General features: G+C 46.6%; 2 protein-coding genes across 2 annotated transcripts; both read right to left on the reverse strand.

Annotated features, from left to right (window-relative positions):
• Window positions 1-2265: 2265 nt before the first annotated feature.
• cnmd (chondromodulin) lies at window positions 2266-9548 on the reverse strand. Its single transcript, NM_001104913.1, has 7 exons — window positions 9440-9548; window positions 9135-9275; window positions 8327-8467; window positions 7792-7905; window positions 3690-3840; window positions 3340-3446; window positions 2266-2794 (listed from the first exon to the last, which is right to left on the reverse strand). The coding sequence occupies exons 1-7, from the start codon at window positions 9509-9511 to the stop codon at window positions 2570-2572; spliced, it is 951 nt and encodes a 316-aa protein (NP_001098383.1). The 5' UTR covers window positions 9512-9548; the 3' UTR covers window positions 2266-2569.
• A 972-nt stretch (window positions 9549-10520) lies between these two features.
• Window positions 10521-14296, reverse strand: pcdh8 (protocadherin 8). The gene is made up of 3 exons (XM_004079007.4): window positions 11664-14296; window positions 11350-11575; window positions 10521-11272 (listed from the first exon to the last, which is right to left on the reverse strand). Exons 1-3 carry the CDS (start codon window positions 14097-14099, stop codon window positions 10914-10916), a joined length of 3021 nt encoding a protein of 1006 aa, XP_004079055.1. The 5' UTR covers window positions 14100-14296; the 3' UTR covers window positions 10521-10913.
• Between the last annotated feature and the right edge of the window lie 312 nt (window positions 14297-14608).

A 14608-nucleotide genomic window follows, 5' to 3' on the forward strand; every position in this document is an offset into this window, starting at 1 on the left:
ATCGCCTCGAGGAAACCCACGGCTACTGAAATGACTGTATGACCATTGACTGTATCGGACTCTGTTTTACTATCTAGTGCTCCGGATTTCAAAAGTAATTTAGACACCATGCTCGCTCCTTTTTCTTTTTTTAGAGGCAAATATGATGACGTCATCGATTCCTCAAAGTAAAAACCTAATAAATATTAACATTTTATAAAGACTGTTTATGAAGAAATATGTTCTCATGATGAAAACTTGTAAAAAAAAAAAACATTTTTTTTCCACAAAAATTGTTCAAACGCAATGCATTGTGGTCTACGTTTGCCAATTTAGTGATTCACACTGGTTTTTTGCAGAGACTTCTGGGAAATTTCCAGGGTACTCAATTCTGGAATAGAAGATTCAGGCAGCACTACAAAATGGTGAACTCGCTGAATAGTGCACTATGTAGTGAGTAGTGAAGGAATTCTGACGATACCAAAGAGAACTGGAGTCTGATGCCACCTCTAGAGAACGGCTTAAGTCCGACTCAGTCGCCTTTTTTTGGCAAAACTTACGTCGCCATGTTGGAGCCACACAATGTCAGTTAGCAGTGATTCGTTTTAGTCTGTCTGAATCAACGCGTCTATGGCAACCACTATCGCCAATCAGGAGTTAGCTTGTGGGAAGGCCACACCCCCTACCACTTGAAAGCAAGATCGGGGTTGTGTCCGGATTCAGTATAAACTATAAAGTGAGTTTGATATTTTGTAGTGCTCTCCGAATCTGCTATTCCAAAATTTACATGCCCTATAATTTTCCCAGAAGTCTCTGCGAAAACCAATGTGCATCAGTGCTCACTATATTGTCAAATATAGACCACAATGCATTGCGTTTGAGCAACTTTTGTGATTAACCCTTGTGCTATCTTAGATGACCCCACCCTTACATTAACGTGTTCTCCCTACCATGACAAAGGTGGAAAGATTTCATGTAATCCATGGACAGCAGTGAAGATCACAAATCATTGAAGAAAAAAGGTTCAGAGCACTGTCTAGTGGGTCTAGATGACCCAACTAATAGCACAAGGGTTACAGAATGTATTTGAATGTGTTTTTTTTTTCCATGTTTTCATCATCAGAACACAGTGGATTCTTAGTCTGTTAAACGTTTGCATTTATCAGGTTTTTACTTTGGGAAATCTGTGACGTCATATTTGCTATTTAAAATAAAAAATGTAGTGAGCCTTGTGTCCAAATTGCTTTTAAAATCCTGGACATTAGTCTCGTACTATGAAGTTAGGGAATGGGGATGGGTTTCAGATAACGTTTGAGGTGAGACCACATGCTTTTATTGAGGCAACTGATTGGCCAGTTTATAGCTTAATAACTACAGAAAAAACTATGATTAACAAGAACATAATATGACTGAGTAACAGCTGTTTATTTCTCTATAGAAGTTAGGTTTTTTTTTTGCTTCCTATTTGAAGCCAGTGGCTGCTTCCTATTTGGAGCTGGGGGGGGGGGTCACTCGGTCCAGTTCTCCTTTACAGTCGATGAGCGGGGCTCTCAAACATGGCCGACAGCTTGAGGACGTGCTTTACTCATTACGGCTTGATTGGTTTCGAGATGAGGAGCCGGGGGGATGTTTGACCGGCAGGCCAGGATGCCGCGGTGATGTACAGGCAGACATGGTGGCAGACACCTCCCTCGTTTCCCCACAGCTGCAGCTGTGACAGTGCTGGTGGGGGGTGGTGGTGGGGGGGGGGGGATCCAGCAGAGGCACTGAAGCATTAATATGGATCAGCCTCCCTAACCACATCATCAAGCCTCTCACCCCGAGTTAAGTGTTAAATTCATCACACATCGTTTCATCTCTCGTGACGATCAAACTCCCATTTGTGGTTCTGGATGGAACTCTTAGCTCCATGACACCCACTCTCCCTCTTCCAGCATCCCTCGCACGCAAACACGCCGCCCCCATCCGTACCCCCTACCCCTGCCCGAGGCGGCTCTGGGACATCAAAAGGAGCTAAGCGCTTTGCATCGTGGGTAAGATCTGGGTGCATGACGGCTGCAGAGTCTTTAGTCTCATTAAAGAGTTGTAGAGCTGCACATTAAAGAACTCTGGAAACTTCGCGCTGCTCCGCTACCAGACGTTTCACTCTTCAAAAAGAGGTTTCAAAAATCAAAGAGGAGAGGTAGAGAAAGGGCTCTGGTGAATAAGTCCACGGTTGGATACAGGATGTACAAACAAACGACTCACATGCTCATTGATCAGATGAGGAGAAGAGGCTCTTAGAAGTTTACTTTAAATAAAATTTATTCAGTGTTATTGCACTTTGAGAGGATGTCTTTAATGCTGAATAAAGTACAGGTTCTGACATGAAGTATACACTACATTGCTGTTAAAGGCGGAAAAGAATGCAAAAAATATATTTACAGGAAGTAAATAAAGATACTATAAAAGATGCTCATGAAACATTTGTGTTGAGCGGTCAACTATAAAAATCGGTAAAGGTTTACTTTCTTTAAAGCATCTTTTAAAATTGAAAAATACCTTTATAGCTCCTACCGCCTGTCTTTGAACCCTAACAGCTCGGAGGTATTTAGACCAGCCCCAGAATGCGTGCCACCCACCACTTGCAGGGCATGATGACCCTGCACACCGGCCTGCAGCCTCGGTAGTGGTACGGGTACGGCTCGTAGCCCCTCAGCGGCTCGCAGATCCGCACGCAGTGGGTGTAGCTGCGGCGGCACTCGTTGCAGCAGACGCCCTGGTGATCCAACATGGGGTCCATGTCCATGGTGGCTTCCTCGCCCTCCAGATTCCGCTGGGAGGGGTTGGAAGGAGGGGTAGAGAGAGTTGTCACATGGGGAATATGTTCAGCAGAAAGAAAGGCTAATTTCAAACCAAATACATATGGATTTTCAACAGGCGGGATTGCAAAAGAAGGACTGTCAGATATGGGTTTATGGTGTCGTGCTTGCCATTAACCCCCCCCCTTGAAGTTGTCAGGGGTGGGGGGCTCTACTCTAAGAAGGATTAGAGAAAGTGGGTCCCAACATAAGGAGGCGAGCATGTGTGTGCATAGCAGAGTCCACAGCAGAGCATGGGGGCGGGTGTGGAATTATTCATACCGCCTTGTTCCTCAAAGAAAAGCTTTGGACAGCCACACACAGAAAATGCATCCATTCAGATTTGCAGTGACACTCCTGGCGCCGCCCGCCATGACCCCAGCATCTGCTGCTGCTCCTGCAGCTGCGCCAGAGCCCCCACGAAGAAAAAGCCTTCCTCAGATCCGAACAGACAGCCCCCTAACGCTTCTACCACATGTAAACAAGCGCCGGGGAAAGGAAAGGCGCAAGCTTGACTCACCTGATAGGGGTTCTCCGGGTTGAACTCTGCCTCCACATCCTCGTAGTCTTCCTCCGCTGTGGCTGCCTGACGGCGCTGAGGTGCGGCTCTCCTCTTCCTCTGGCTGCCTGAAAAGATTACAGCTTCAGAATCAGACAGCAGACCAAATACAGGAGTGGAGTAGCTCTAACAACTTGGAAAAGACCAAAATAAACAGAAAATAACTTTTTCTTTCAGTAATTGTCACTGATTTTTACCCCCTCCTCCTCCTATCCAATTTCGATCAGAGTGAGACATCATTTGACTCGTGTCATCTTTGTTTAGTGTTATCACGTTTCTGTTTCGCCTCAGACTGCAAACTGTTGGCTTACTGCTAGAGTAGGTGGGACGGAGCCAGAAGATTGGCAGGTCTTCACACAGGTCCTTGATTTTGTCGCTGAGGAAGGCGGAGTCAGAAAGAGGGGCGTCAGCTGACACCCAGATCAGATCATCCTCGAACTTTGCAGGCATCACTTCGTCCTCCTTTAGAATGAGAAAAAGGTTGGTGTTGTTTTTTAAGCGCCAAAAAGCTCTTTAGAGCATAAAATCAGGTGGAAACAGTGAAGCTTTTCAGTCGTGCTGGTTTTTCCCCCTCATCTGCATGTGTGGAAAAAGAAAATCCTGGATTTTTATAACTTGTCCAAAAAAGTTTACAGAAAAAAGTTGGAGTAAACATTCAAACTTGGTGTTTACAGCCTGCAGGTAAAAGGGAGAGTCTGTTGGAGGTTCTTGCCTAGGGGCGTTTGTTCCTGAGGGCTGCACTGCTTCAGCCACAGCCATGTTTGGAAACCTTTCAGCAAATCTCCAGCTATTTTTTTTCCCCCTCTCTCCCGGCTTAAACGATTTGCTGGAGGGACAAATAAAAGCAGGGGGTCCTTCTTCACTGCTCCACTGACTGATAACTGTTTATCTGACCCTCTCTCCCTGAATGAAGATCCATCTGTACGTGCCCGTGTGCTTATCTAACACATATTTGCCATCTCTCTAAATTATAGCAAATGACCAGCCTGCAGCAACCATTATAACAGCATCTCCATGTCTCCAACAGACTCATATTCACACACACACACACACACACTGCAGTTTGAGAGGCAAGGAAACGCACAAGCACACTCAAAAGCACAAATGTGAAATAAATGATCGTTTATGAGGCAGACAGAGGCAATAAGAGCAGTCTTGCATGATAATTAATTGTGTTGTTGTGTGCGCGAGCACCGCTGTTTATGCTCGTCCACAAGTGCCGTTCCGGTGATGTGGATTAATGTGGATGTGAGCCTTACCCAGAACTAAATGATTTTAATTATCAGACGGCCTCAATTGAACAATCACAGGCTGTGGTGTGTTTTGTGGTAACGCCATTCAGACTTTTATACCGTTTACTGGCGTGTGCACACGTGTGTGTGTGTGTCAGCGCTGGAATAAAACCTGAGAACAAGGAGTTTACTTTGATCCAAATGACTACTATTTAATTGTGTAGCATTGTGCATTAGTATGAAATAAAAGTATTTTTTCTCAAACTGTCACTTAAGATGTTAGGTCCAATCGTGTCATTTTTACCAGTTAATCCATCACTCCATCTTTCAAACCCGTTTAATCCCTTTTGGAGTTGCTGGAGCCTATCCCACCCGCTGTCGGGTGAAGGCGTAATACATCCTGGACAAGTTGTCAGTCTGTCGCAGGGCTACGCAATCACACACCCACATACAAGCCTAGGGTTATCACTCTAGTGTTAATTAAAATTAAAGATGGAGAGGTGTGGTCACATGACCCATTGGGCACCAATTGTTCCATCAATTCAATCCATTCTTTGAGGAATATTTGAACCTTGGCTTTTTTTTTTTAATTGTAAAAAAATAAGCTATTCTAACAGCTAATGGGAAAACCCAGTGAGGATTTGATGGTTGTCTGTTAATCATAAGACCCTACCCAGTGTCTCTTGTGTGGAAATGTTTGCCTAATTACAGTTTTCATAAATATAAAATCAAACTACAAAAACAAAAGAGAGGTGGGTATCTTAATGGAATTAGACTTATTTTTGTTGAGTACCTGTGTCATTTTGCCTTGGAGTGACCAGAGATTGGCAGTTATATAATGAACTGATCTGGCCCAAATATGTTTTTTGAGGGGGAATCGACCAAATTTGCTGTTAAAAACACTTGGTATAATCCTTCTTAAAGCTGGTTAAAACCAGCTATGGTGTAGAAGTAGTGGCTGTACAGCTCTGTTGGTTAAGTGCAGGACTGACGCATGGGAAATCATTGTTGGATTTCCTGGGGTCCCTTCACGCTACTGCCTAACTACGTAGCCTCAAGGGGGCCCCAAGTCTGGGTCCCCCTGTGCCGGTCCCCAACCCGGGTAAAATACAGGGTTGTGTCAGAAAGAGCAACCGCCATACAACTCTCTGCTAAATTGATTCGCTGTAGCGACGACTAACCGGATGTGCCGAAAGGTGAAAAACATTATGTTCTGCATCCTGATTGGCTGTAAATGATCTCCATCCTGATTGGCCGTAGAGCATTGTCAATGGTGTCTCCTGTACAGAATGCGTTCAGCTTGCCAAAGTTACGTAAAACTCTGAACGCGATCAGATCTTCGTTTTCTATAATATTGGACTTATTTTTGAACTTTTTGGGTTTAAACAAGAAAAAGTGTGAAAATATGAAAGTCTCTGTGAGAAAAGTTTATAAAGTGTGTAGTGAATTAAAAAAATATGCAATTACTGTAAAAAATAAAGATGACTACTTCGCAGATTTCACCTAGTTTGGGTTATTTGTAGAATGTAACTCCCACAATAAACGGAGGACTATCGGTACTGTAAACTAAGGAACGAAGCTGATGTCTGTCAGATTTCTATTTATAATGCTTCATAGGTTAATTGGTTACTCTAAATTTACCATATGTGTAAATGCAAAAATAAAAGGGTGTGTGATTTGTGGCCCTGTGACAGACTGGTGACCTGTCCAGGGTGTCCCCTGCCTTCGCCCACAAGTGGCCGGGATAGGCTCCAGCAGCCCAGTGACCCCGAAAGAGACAAAAACGGGATTAGAAGACAAATGAATGAATATGAATCTGTTTAAACTTATTTGGTAATTAAAATCTGCCGGACTAGCCATGAAATGTCAATGTTTAGACTAGATAGATTGTTTTAAACAGTTGTTAAAAATATAAATGTAAGAACTGAAAAAAGAAAAATCTTAGAATATTTGTGATCCCTGAATTGTGCCCTAATTTTCCTAAATCCTTGACAGTGATTACATGAGAACTTTTGTTTGTTTTCTTTTAAATTAAGTATCAAATAAAGAAATTATTTGCTACTTTATTCAAAGCTTAAAATGTCAATGTCTTTAGTCAGCTTTCAGAGAACTGAACTTTTTATGAATGATTCAAAGCATTGCCATTTATTTTCAATGTGCCCAGAATGCGTAATATTTCAAAATGCATCAAAATTACAAAAACCAAGGACTAGCAGGACCATGCTTAAATTCCAAACATTTCTGGACCTAAAAGGTTTAAGAGTTTTAAATTGCAAAAAAAAAAGGATCTCATTGTGCAAAATTCTCTGTAGCGTCTAAGAACATTTCACCTCAGTGAAACTGCTAAACAAATTGGCAAAACTTGAAGATGTTGACCCTCTGGTGTTTAAAGAATGACTCACCACCTTGTAGTCATAACGATTAAACACATTGTGGCATCAAAAACTATGAAAAATGAGTATATTTTGCAAAGAGAATTTCAAGAAAGTCTTTTCCTAGAAATAAAATAAATGAATAATAATTCTTTAAAAGCTGAGATCTTTTCAAATCCTAACCAACTGGATATTCTTGGAAAATAAATCTAACAAAGCAGTTGTGGCAGAGTTGGTCTGAAGCAGTTTTCTGATCCCTCTACCCTTGTGCTATATTAGATGACCCCACCCTTACTTTGGCGTGTTCTCCCTACCATGACAAAGGTGGATAAAGGTGGAAAGATTTCATGTAATCCATGGACACCAGTGAAGATCACAAATCATTGAAGAAAAAAGGTTCAGAGCACATTCTAGTGGGTATAGATGACCCAACTCCCAATGTTAAAGTGCCTAGGATAGAAAAAGGGTTACAGCAGGGGTAGGACTCCAGGTCTCAAGGTTTGGCAACCTGATGGTTTTTCCAAAACCTCTCAGCAACAAAGAGGGGAAGAGGGGGCAGCATTGCTCTACGCAAACAGTTCCGCCCGCAACCCGCAATATTTCTAATGAACTCCTGCTGCTCTGCAGAAACTATGTCCTAGAAAACGCCACAGGCTTTTTGAGTTTAGACACACACAAAAGGTAAAATCATAATGAAAAGACCACTGGGGACGCTTTTAAAATAATCAAAAATGATCAGAGTGGGACTTCAAGAGCCTTAAAGCGAAAGGGAGTGCTTTCAGCAGAAAATAAAAAATAAATGAACCAACCAGGTCAAAGGTCAACGAGTCTTTGTCCGAGGCCCCCAAATCAGGTAGACGAGCTTTCACTTGAGTCTTGATGTAGCACTTCTCTCCTCCTGCAAACCGGATCCCTGTAATCCCCTGGAAACAAGATAACAGTTAACTCTTCAGCAGAAATGCTAAATAAATGAATTGATGATCTGTTCGGTGAGGATGGAAAATACAACCTCACAGGGACACTGTGATTAAAGGTCAACTTTTTTAATAGTAAAAAGGCTAAAAGTGCTGCTTCATTTCTCTGATTAGCCTGATTGAAGCGCATTAATTAAAGGTCAAAAACCACCAGCCTGAAAAAAGGGAAAATTAGAGGGACAATGTGTCTTGACACTGATAGCTCCTGAGGGGGAAGACGTGTCTGCTTGCTCCTAATTTCTCCAATGTGGTAATGAGCTGCCCTTCCCTTGAGGCCGTTTAATGTTTCAACCTATCTGATTGACTCCAATGAAACAGGAAACTGTCTCCGGGTGTGTGTTTTTTTTTGTTTTTTTTTACTTTCACTCACAATTTCAAAGTCGTGGACCTCCACTGCCTCCTCCGCCCCGCTGCTGGTGCTGAATCTCTCCATGTTGTTGGCTGTGTCGATCTCCATTGAGCCCTCCTCCACTTTGCCATTGATGCTCATGGTGTAGTGGACGTTGTAGACCTGAACCCACACACAACATCAACCTTCTGCCCTACCGTGACTGTAAACCCCTCAGCAGGATCTTTTCACAAGCTGTTCTGGAACAAAAAATAACGTCTGCCTCTCCTGGGTTACACCTCTTGCCCCTAGAGCTTCAGCTGGACCGCACTGCAACCCCCCCCCCCCCCCCCCTCCACCGCTCTCCAGCAGGATCCTCCCACTCAGAAGTCAGCACAAAACCTCCATTCACTGAGCTCTCACCATACTGCAGACGTTGTGCTGCTTTCTCAAGTGACTACTTTCACCTATCAAAACTTTTTTTTTATGAAGTTGGAGTATCTCCCCCTGCAGACCACAGTTCACTTATTTTCTTTATTGAAGACTGATTCTTTCGTGAACGTGCTTAATTAATTCTGAGAGCTACTCTGCTCTCCAGTGTCACTTAAAAAAGCAGAATTTTCATTAAATGAAAAAGATTCAGACTTATAGTCATTAGTTGATTTCTATCTTAAACGAGGCAAGGCCATCATGCATCCTTAGAATAAATTATCTTCTTCTGAAGAGCAAATCTGTTGTAAAAACATGTATTTTCTTCTGTGCAACAAATTAGTCATAACTTAACCTTCAACTAGAATAATCTAGGCAGAGGAAGCAAGACAAAGGAAAAAAGTTTGTGTTTCTTTCTTACGTGTTTTTCATTGTTGTTCCAGAAGTAGAAAGCCCCCACGGCCCCCAGCAGCAGGAGCAGGGCTCCAACTATGAGCACAACCACCCCTGCCTTCAGGAGGCGGCCGGTGGCGGCGGGTTTCACCGCCACTGCGGAGTAAGCCTGTGGAAAAATAAAGCAGCCCCCCTCTCAAAGTGACTCGGAGCCAACGTGTCAGATGTGAGCTGACGGCTCTTAACGGCTTTAGTACAAGCTGTAAAAATGTTATGTATTGATTTGGCCCCTGGGCCTTTAAAGTGGGAGATAGGCCCCCTGTGCGCACTCACCGGAGGCATAAACTGATGCACGTCCTCGGGTCCCGCCGATGCAATCGGTACCTTCTCTGAGCTCCCGGCCATGACTGCAGCCGAACTGGCAAACACCTGAGGAATCCAGTCCACTCACTGCCACCCTCCTCTCCCCTTCCAGCTCTACCCCCACCCTCCACCTCTCCTTTGCACAAGAGGAGGAGGCAAAAAAAGAGACGCTTCTTGTGTTTTTTTTTTCTCACAGCTTTTCATTCCTTTAAAAGAAAAAAAACTTCTTAAGATGATCCTCCTACATCAGCATCGCGCTGAAAGTTTTCTTCTTCCAGAAAATCATTAATTATTTTTTTTCCTCATGTCTTTGAAGACCTTATAGGCTGCTCATGCAACTTACATGAGTTTGATCCCGCTGTGATCCTCGCTATTTCATATCTGGGCTTTGTGACAACCTTCGGGGGCAGACAAGAACCTGTTCTGCAATTAAAGATGATGGCGAAGGAGGAACGAGCTTTTTCTTCCCATCCCACGTTCGCGCGCCTCCCTCTCTGTTCACTTCAGCTCTTTCTTGATGCTTGCGGGTCAAAAGCGACTCAGGCGGAATGTGACACCTTCTGTTTGCGCACTAAAAGACACAAAAGTTGGCCTCAGTGTCACATTTGTTGGCTAATTTGTTGTACTTTAAAATACTGTATGTACAAATCCTTCTGTAAATTGGCGAGTTTGTGCACATTTACGTAATTTGTGCGTTTTTACGCATTTTGTGCGTTTTTACGCACTTTTTCTATAGGGAAAAACTTGGTTGTATCTTTTATTCAAATAACACTAAAGTCCATGACAAAGTTGTGACTGTGAAAGTTTGTAGTGAGGAGATTTGGTCCTTAAAAAACCTTCACTTGTTTTGGCATTTTACCAGAAATAGATTCTCAAAAGAGGGGAAAAATCCGCACCTGACCTTATTCAGCGGATTGCAAGGACGCAGACTCATGCCGCAATAACAGCGACACCTGTCGGCTTTTACTGCGGCCTGACGTGACAAATGCTGCTGTGAAAGCACTGATCATCCCCCTTTAGAAAGGAATGAAGGAGACGCTTACCACCCGCGCTCACAACAGTAATTCAAAGTTTATTTCCTTTCAGAATAGTGTGACAATACAAAATATGTACAATGTCGTATTATTGCATTCAAATGATGTCATTACATTGTTGTCAGCGAAGGTTTCTGTGGGCAGTTTAAATAGAAAGCATGCTTCATGATCAATAATTACATATTTCTCATATTTTGATTATTTATCTTTCTTATATATAAAAAATAAAATCTCTCTATGTACAAATCTTGCATATGATACACTTCACATCCCACAAATGTCTCAAGGTGATGGAAAGGACTTCCAAAAACATAAAAATATACATAATCAGGATAACTAATACCTTTTAATGCACTCTTATCCTTAAGTCTTAACTTAGAACTCTGAATCTCTGAAAGTCCTGGGCTGTTCTATGCCTCATTGGCATTGTTGGGACAGTGTGTTGGTGTGGGGGTGTAGACAGGGATGCTCATGTCACTGATTTCCTGCACCCTCACAGGCCTGGGTGGGGTGACCAAAACGTAGTCGTACTCTCTGTGCAGCACCTTCTCGTAGACGCTCTGCAGCCCCACCGTTTTGGGGATTTGGGCTTGGTAGTAGTTGTCTCTACGGTTGGGGTCTCGGGGCAGAGAAGCCGTCTTGGGAAGGCTGCTGAAGGAAGAAAGAGTCGGTGCTGGGGAGGGGGCCACGCTGGCCCTCACTGCAGAGGGGCTCCAGCATCGATCAGAGTGGCCCAAAACCTTACACTCGCTGGTGCAAGCCCACAGAGCTGAAAAACACAGTCAGAGAGGTAAGTTAGGCTGCAAACTCCACCTGATGTTTGGGGTTTTATTTTCTTGGACTCACCATTCTGGCCACCCATTGGAGGGACCACCACCCCATCTTTCTTCAGGCCGGTGTCTCCACTCACATCGCTATCACTGTCATTAAAGTCACTGTCCCCTTTGCCGCTGTCTTTGCCGCTGAAAGCTGGGTCTCTGGCAGAGATGGTGGTGTAGGAATTCCCCTTCCAGATGGTGATGGGCCTCACTGCCTCTTTGCCATTCCCATAGCCGGGGAGGGTGGAGTAACCCTGCAGGGGGGGGAGGAAAGCAGAGGACGTTAGAACACTCAGCTGCTCCATGTTTTCTTGCCATACCCCCCTCCTTCTCTCATCTCACCTCGTGTTTATTCCCACGCAACTTGTTGTCAGAGTCGTACACGCAGGGCACCTCACTGCCGTCCTCCGAGGCCGAGCACGTGTCGTTACTCACAGGGTGAGCTGGGGTGAAGCCGCCTGGCTGGCTGGCGTAAGAGTGTCCCTCAAAGGCCTCTCCCCCCGCTGCCCCGTGGAGGGGCAGGAGCGGGTTGTCCACCACGTGCGTCCTAGCCCGTTCCAGCGTGCCCTTCTCCCCGTATGAGTCGCTGTCCTCTCCGCTCTTGTCCCGCTTCCTCTGGTTGCAGGTGGTGGCGATGAGGATGATGGCGAGCAGCAGGAGGGTGCAGCTCCCCGCGAGAACGACAATGATCACCACAGACAGGTCCCACTGCGCGTGCGCGTCGTCTCCGTCTCCCGGCTGATACAGAGTCCTGTCGCTCGGCGGGGAGCCCTCGATGATGAGGAAATGGAGAGTGGCGGTGGAGGTGAGCGCGGGCCTCCCGTTGTCACTGACCGTCACGGTTACGCTCAGAGTCTCGTCCACGTCGTGGCTCAACACCTGGTTCAGGTAGATCTCTCCAGTGACTTTGTTTACGGAGAACACAGAGGGCTCCCCGGTGGCCAGCCCATAGGACAGCTCCGAGTTCACGCCCTCGTCCGCGTCGCGCGCCTCCACACGGGTGATGACGTAGCCCGTGGGTGAGTCCCGGGGCAGGAGGACTTCGGCGGAGCCGTTGTTGAGCGGGGGCTGCGTGATGACAGGAGAGTTGTCGTTCTGGTCGACGATCCTGACGTGGACGCTGGCGCTGCCGGACAGCGGTGGGGAGCCGCCGTCGCTGGCCGTGACGCGCAGCTCCAGATGTTTCATCAGCTCATAGTTGAAGCTCCGCAGCGCGTAAAGGGAACCGCTGGCAGGGTCCAAAGACACGAAAGCAGAAATGGGGGAGCCCATGACGTAGGTGTCCGCCAGCTTATAAGTGACTTTCCCGTTTGACCCCATGTCCATGTCACGCGCTACAACAGTGGTGATGTACGCGCCAGGTGGGTTGTTCTCCACCACAGCCACCTCATACACAGGCTTACTGAACACCGGCGCGTTGTCGTTCTCGTCCGTCAGCCGGATGGTGTACTGAGTGATAGTTCTGAACGGGGGCGAGCCCAGATCCTCCGCCACCACCGTCAGGTTGTATTCCGGGATCTTCTCCCGGTCCAGCGGGCTGGTGCTGACGATCATGAAGCTGTCCTCGTACGCCTGCTGCAGCCTGAAGTGGTCGTGTCCGTACAGCGTGCAGTGCACCTGGCCGTTGGCGCCCGAGTCTCTGTCCGAGGTGCTGACCAGCGCCACGAAGCTCTCTCTGGCTGCAGCCTCTGTGATGTACGCGATCCCCGCGGTGATGGAGGTCATGGGGGTGATGGAGATCTCTGGCGCATTGTCATTCACGTCCTGCACCTGCACTACAATTTTACAGATGGCCGGACTTGGGTTCGGACCCAAATCCGTCGCCTGGACGTCAAACTCGTACGTGGTCTTGCTCTCAAAGTCCACCGGACTCTCCAAAGTGAGCCGTCCAGTTTTCCTGTCCACTCTAAAGAGTTGTCGTATTTCCGGGGGCACTTGGTGGCCGAACCCGTACACCACCTCACCGTTCAGACCCTCGTCCGGGTCCTCGGCGTTCAGGTCCAGCAGGAGGGAACCGACGGGCGCGTCCTCGCGGAGATCCACGGAGAAGCTTTTCCTGTCAAACACCGGGCTGTTGTCGTTGTAGTCTTTCACCTTGATGTTGATGCGCGTCGTTCCGCTGCGGGACGGGTTCCCGCCGTCCATGGCCACCAGCTCCAGTGCGTAAGACGCTTGTGTCTCCCGGTCCAGCTCCTTCATGAGCACCAGCTCCGCATATTTAACCCCGTCGGCTCTGCTGAGCACGTCGATGGAAAAGTGGCTGTTGACAGAGATCTGGTAGCTTTGGATGTAGTTCACCCCAACATCTTCATCCACGGCGAAGTCCAAAGGGATGCGCGTCCCCACCGCGGTGTTCTCGGAGATCTCCAGACTCGACTCCTTTCGGGGGAACTCGGGGGAGTTGTCGTTGATGTCCTTGACCTCCACTTCTATGTGGATGAGTTTGAACTGCTCCTTGGAGAAGCTGACCACGTCGAAAGCGATGAGGCATTGCAGGGTGTGTTTGCAGATCCGCTCCCTGTCTATCCTCTCTCCTATACTCAGCTGTCCGTCGCTCTCCCTCAGACGGATGAAAGATGAGTTAAACTGTTTCATGATCCTGAAATTGTTCCGGGAGGAAGAGGGGCTGAGGGAGATGTCCTTGGCTAAGTTTCCGATCACTGTCCCCGGTGCGTCCTCCTCAAATGTCTGGTATTTCACAGTTTTCCCCTGTGCGACATCTGCCAAGCTCACCAAACAGGCGAGCACCAGGAGCCCGCACCACCCAGTTTCTCCCATCACGCCACAAACACTCCAAAAATATTGAAGAAATACTCTACAAACTAATAAGTTTAAACAGAAAGCTCCTGAACACAGCTGATCCTGTCAACCTTCACTAATAAATATTCCATATGTCAGCTATGCGCACTCTGGATGCGCTCCTCTGTTTCACTTCTGGAGGTGTTCTGCTCTCTCAGCGCAAACGGGCTGCAATATCTGCGGGAGGGTTTATATGGCGAGGCATGCAAATGAGCCACTCTGTGACCAATCCGGGCTTTGAGATGAGGGGAGAAAGGAGGGCCAGAGGAGAGGGGGGGTCTTCTGTAAGACCTCCAAACCCTTTTTAGAGATTCCTATACTGTGCGGAGAAACTTGGCATCCAATATATTGGCTAAACGCGGGGCTTGATTTAATACTGCCATAGCTTTTTCCGTTGCTTGTTTATGTTCCCGGGGCCGTTAAGTGAGCCTGCGCACCGGCGCGCGGGGGGGAGCGCGGGGAGATGCGCAGTGTCCCTGAGCTAGAGG

Source organism: Oryzias latipes, chromosome 17 (genome assembly GCF_002234675.1).
Source record: "Oryzias latipes chromosome 17, ASM223467v1".
NCBI classification, from domain to species: Eukaryota; Metazoa; Chordata; class Actinopteri; order Beloniformes; family Adrianichthyidae; genus Oryzias; species Oryzias latipes.

Excerpts from the sequence above, each read along its gene's own strand:
- pcdh8 (XM_004079007.4), bottom strand. The coding sequence starts at position 14,099 with ATGGGAGAAACTGGGTGGTGCGGGCTCCTGGTGCTCGCCTGTTTGGTG. Across the intron at positions 11,576-11,663 it reads TGCGTGGGAATAAACACGAG|GGTTACTCCACCCTCCCCGG; the intron begins GTGAGATGAGAG and ends CCCCCCCTGCAG. Across the intron at positions 11,273-11,349 it reads TCCAATGGGTGGCCAGAATG|CTCTGTGGGCTTGCACCAGC; the intron begins GTGAGTCCAAGA and ends TGTGTTTTTCAG.
- cnmd (NM_001104913.1), bottom strand. The coding sequence starts at position 9,511 with ATGGCCGGGAGCTCAGAGAAGGTACCGATTGCATCGGCGGGACCCGAG. Across the intron at positions 9,276-9,439 it reads TGCATCAGTTTATGCCTCCG|GCTTACTCCGCAGTGGCGGT; the intron begins GTGAGTGCGCAC and ends ATTTTTCCACAG. Across the intron at positions 3,447-3,689 it reads CCGTCCCACCTACTCTAGCA|GCAGCCAGAGGAAGAGGAGA; the intron begins GTAAGCCAACAG and ends TAATCTTTTCAG.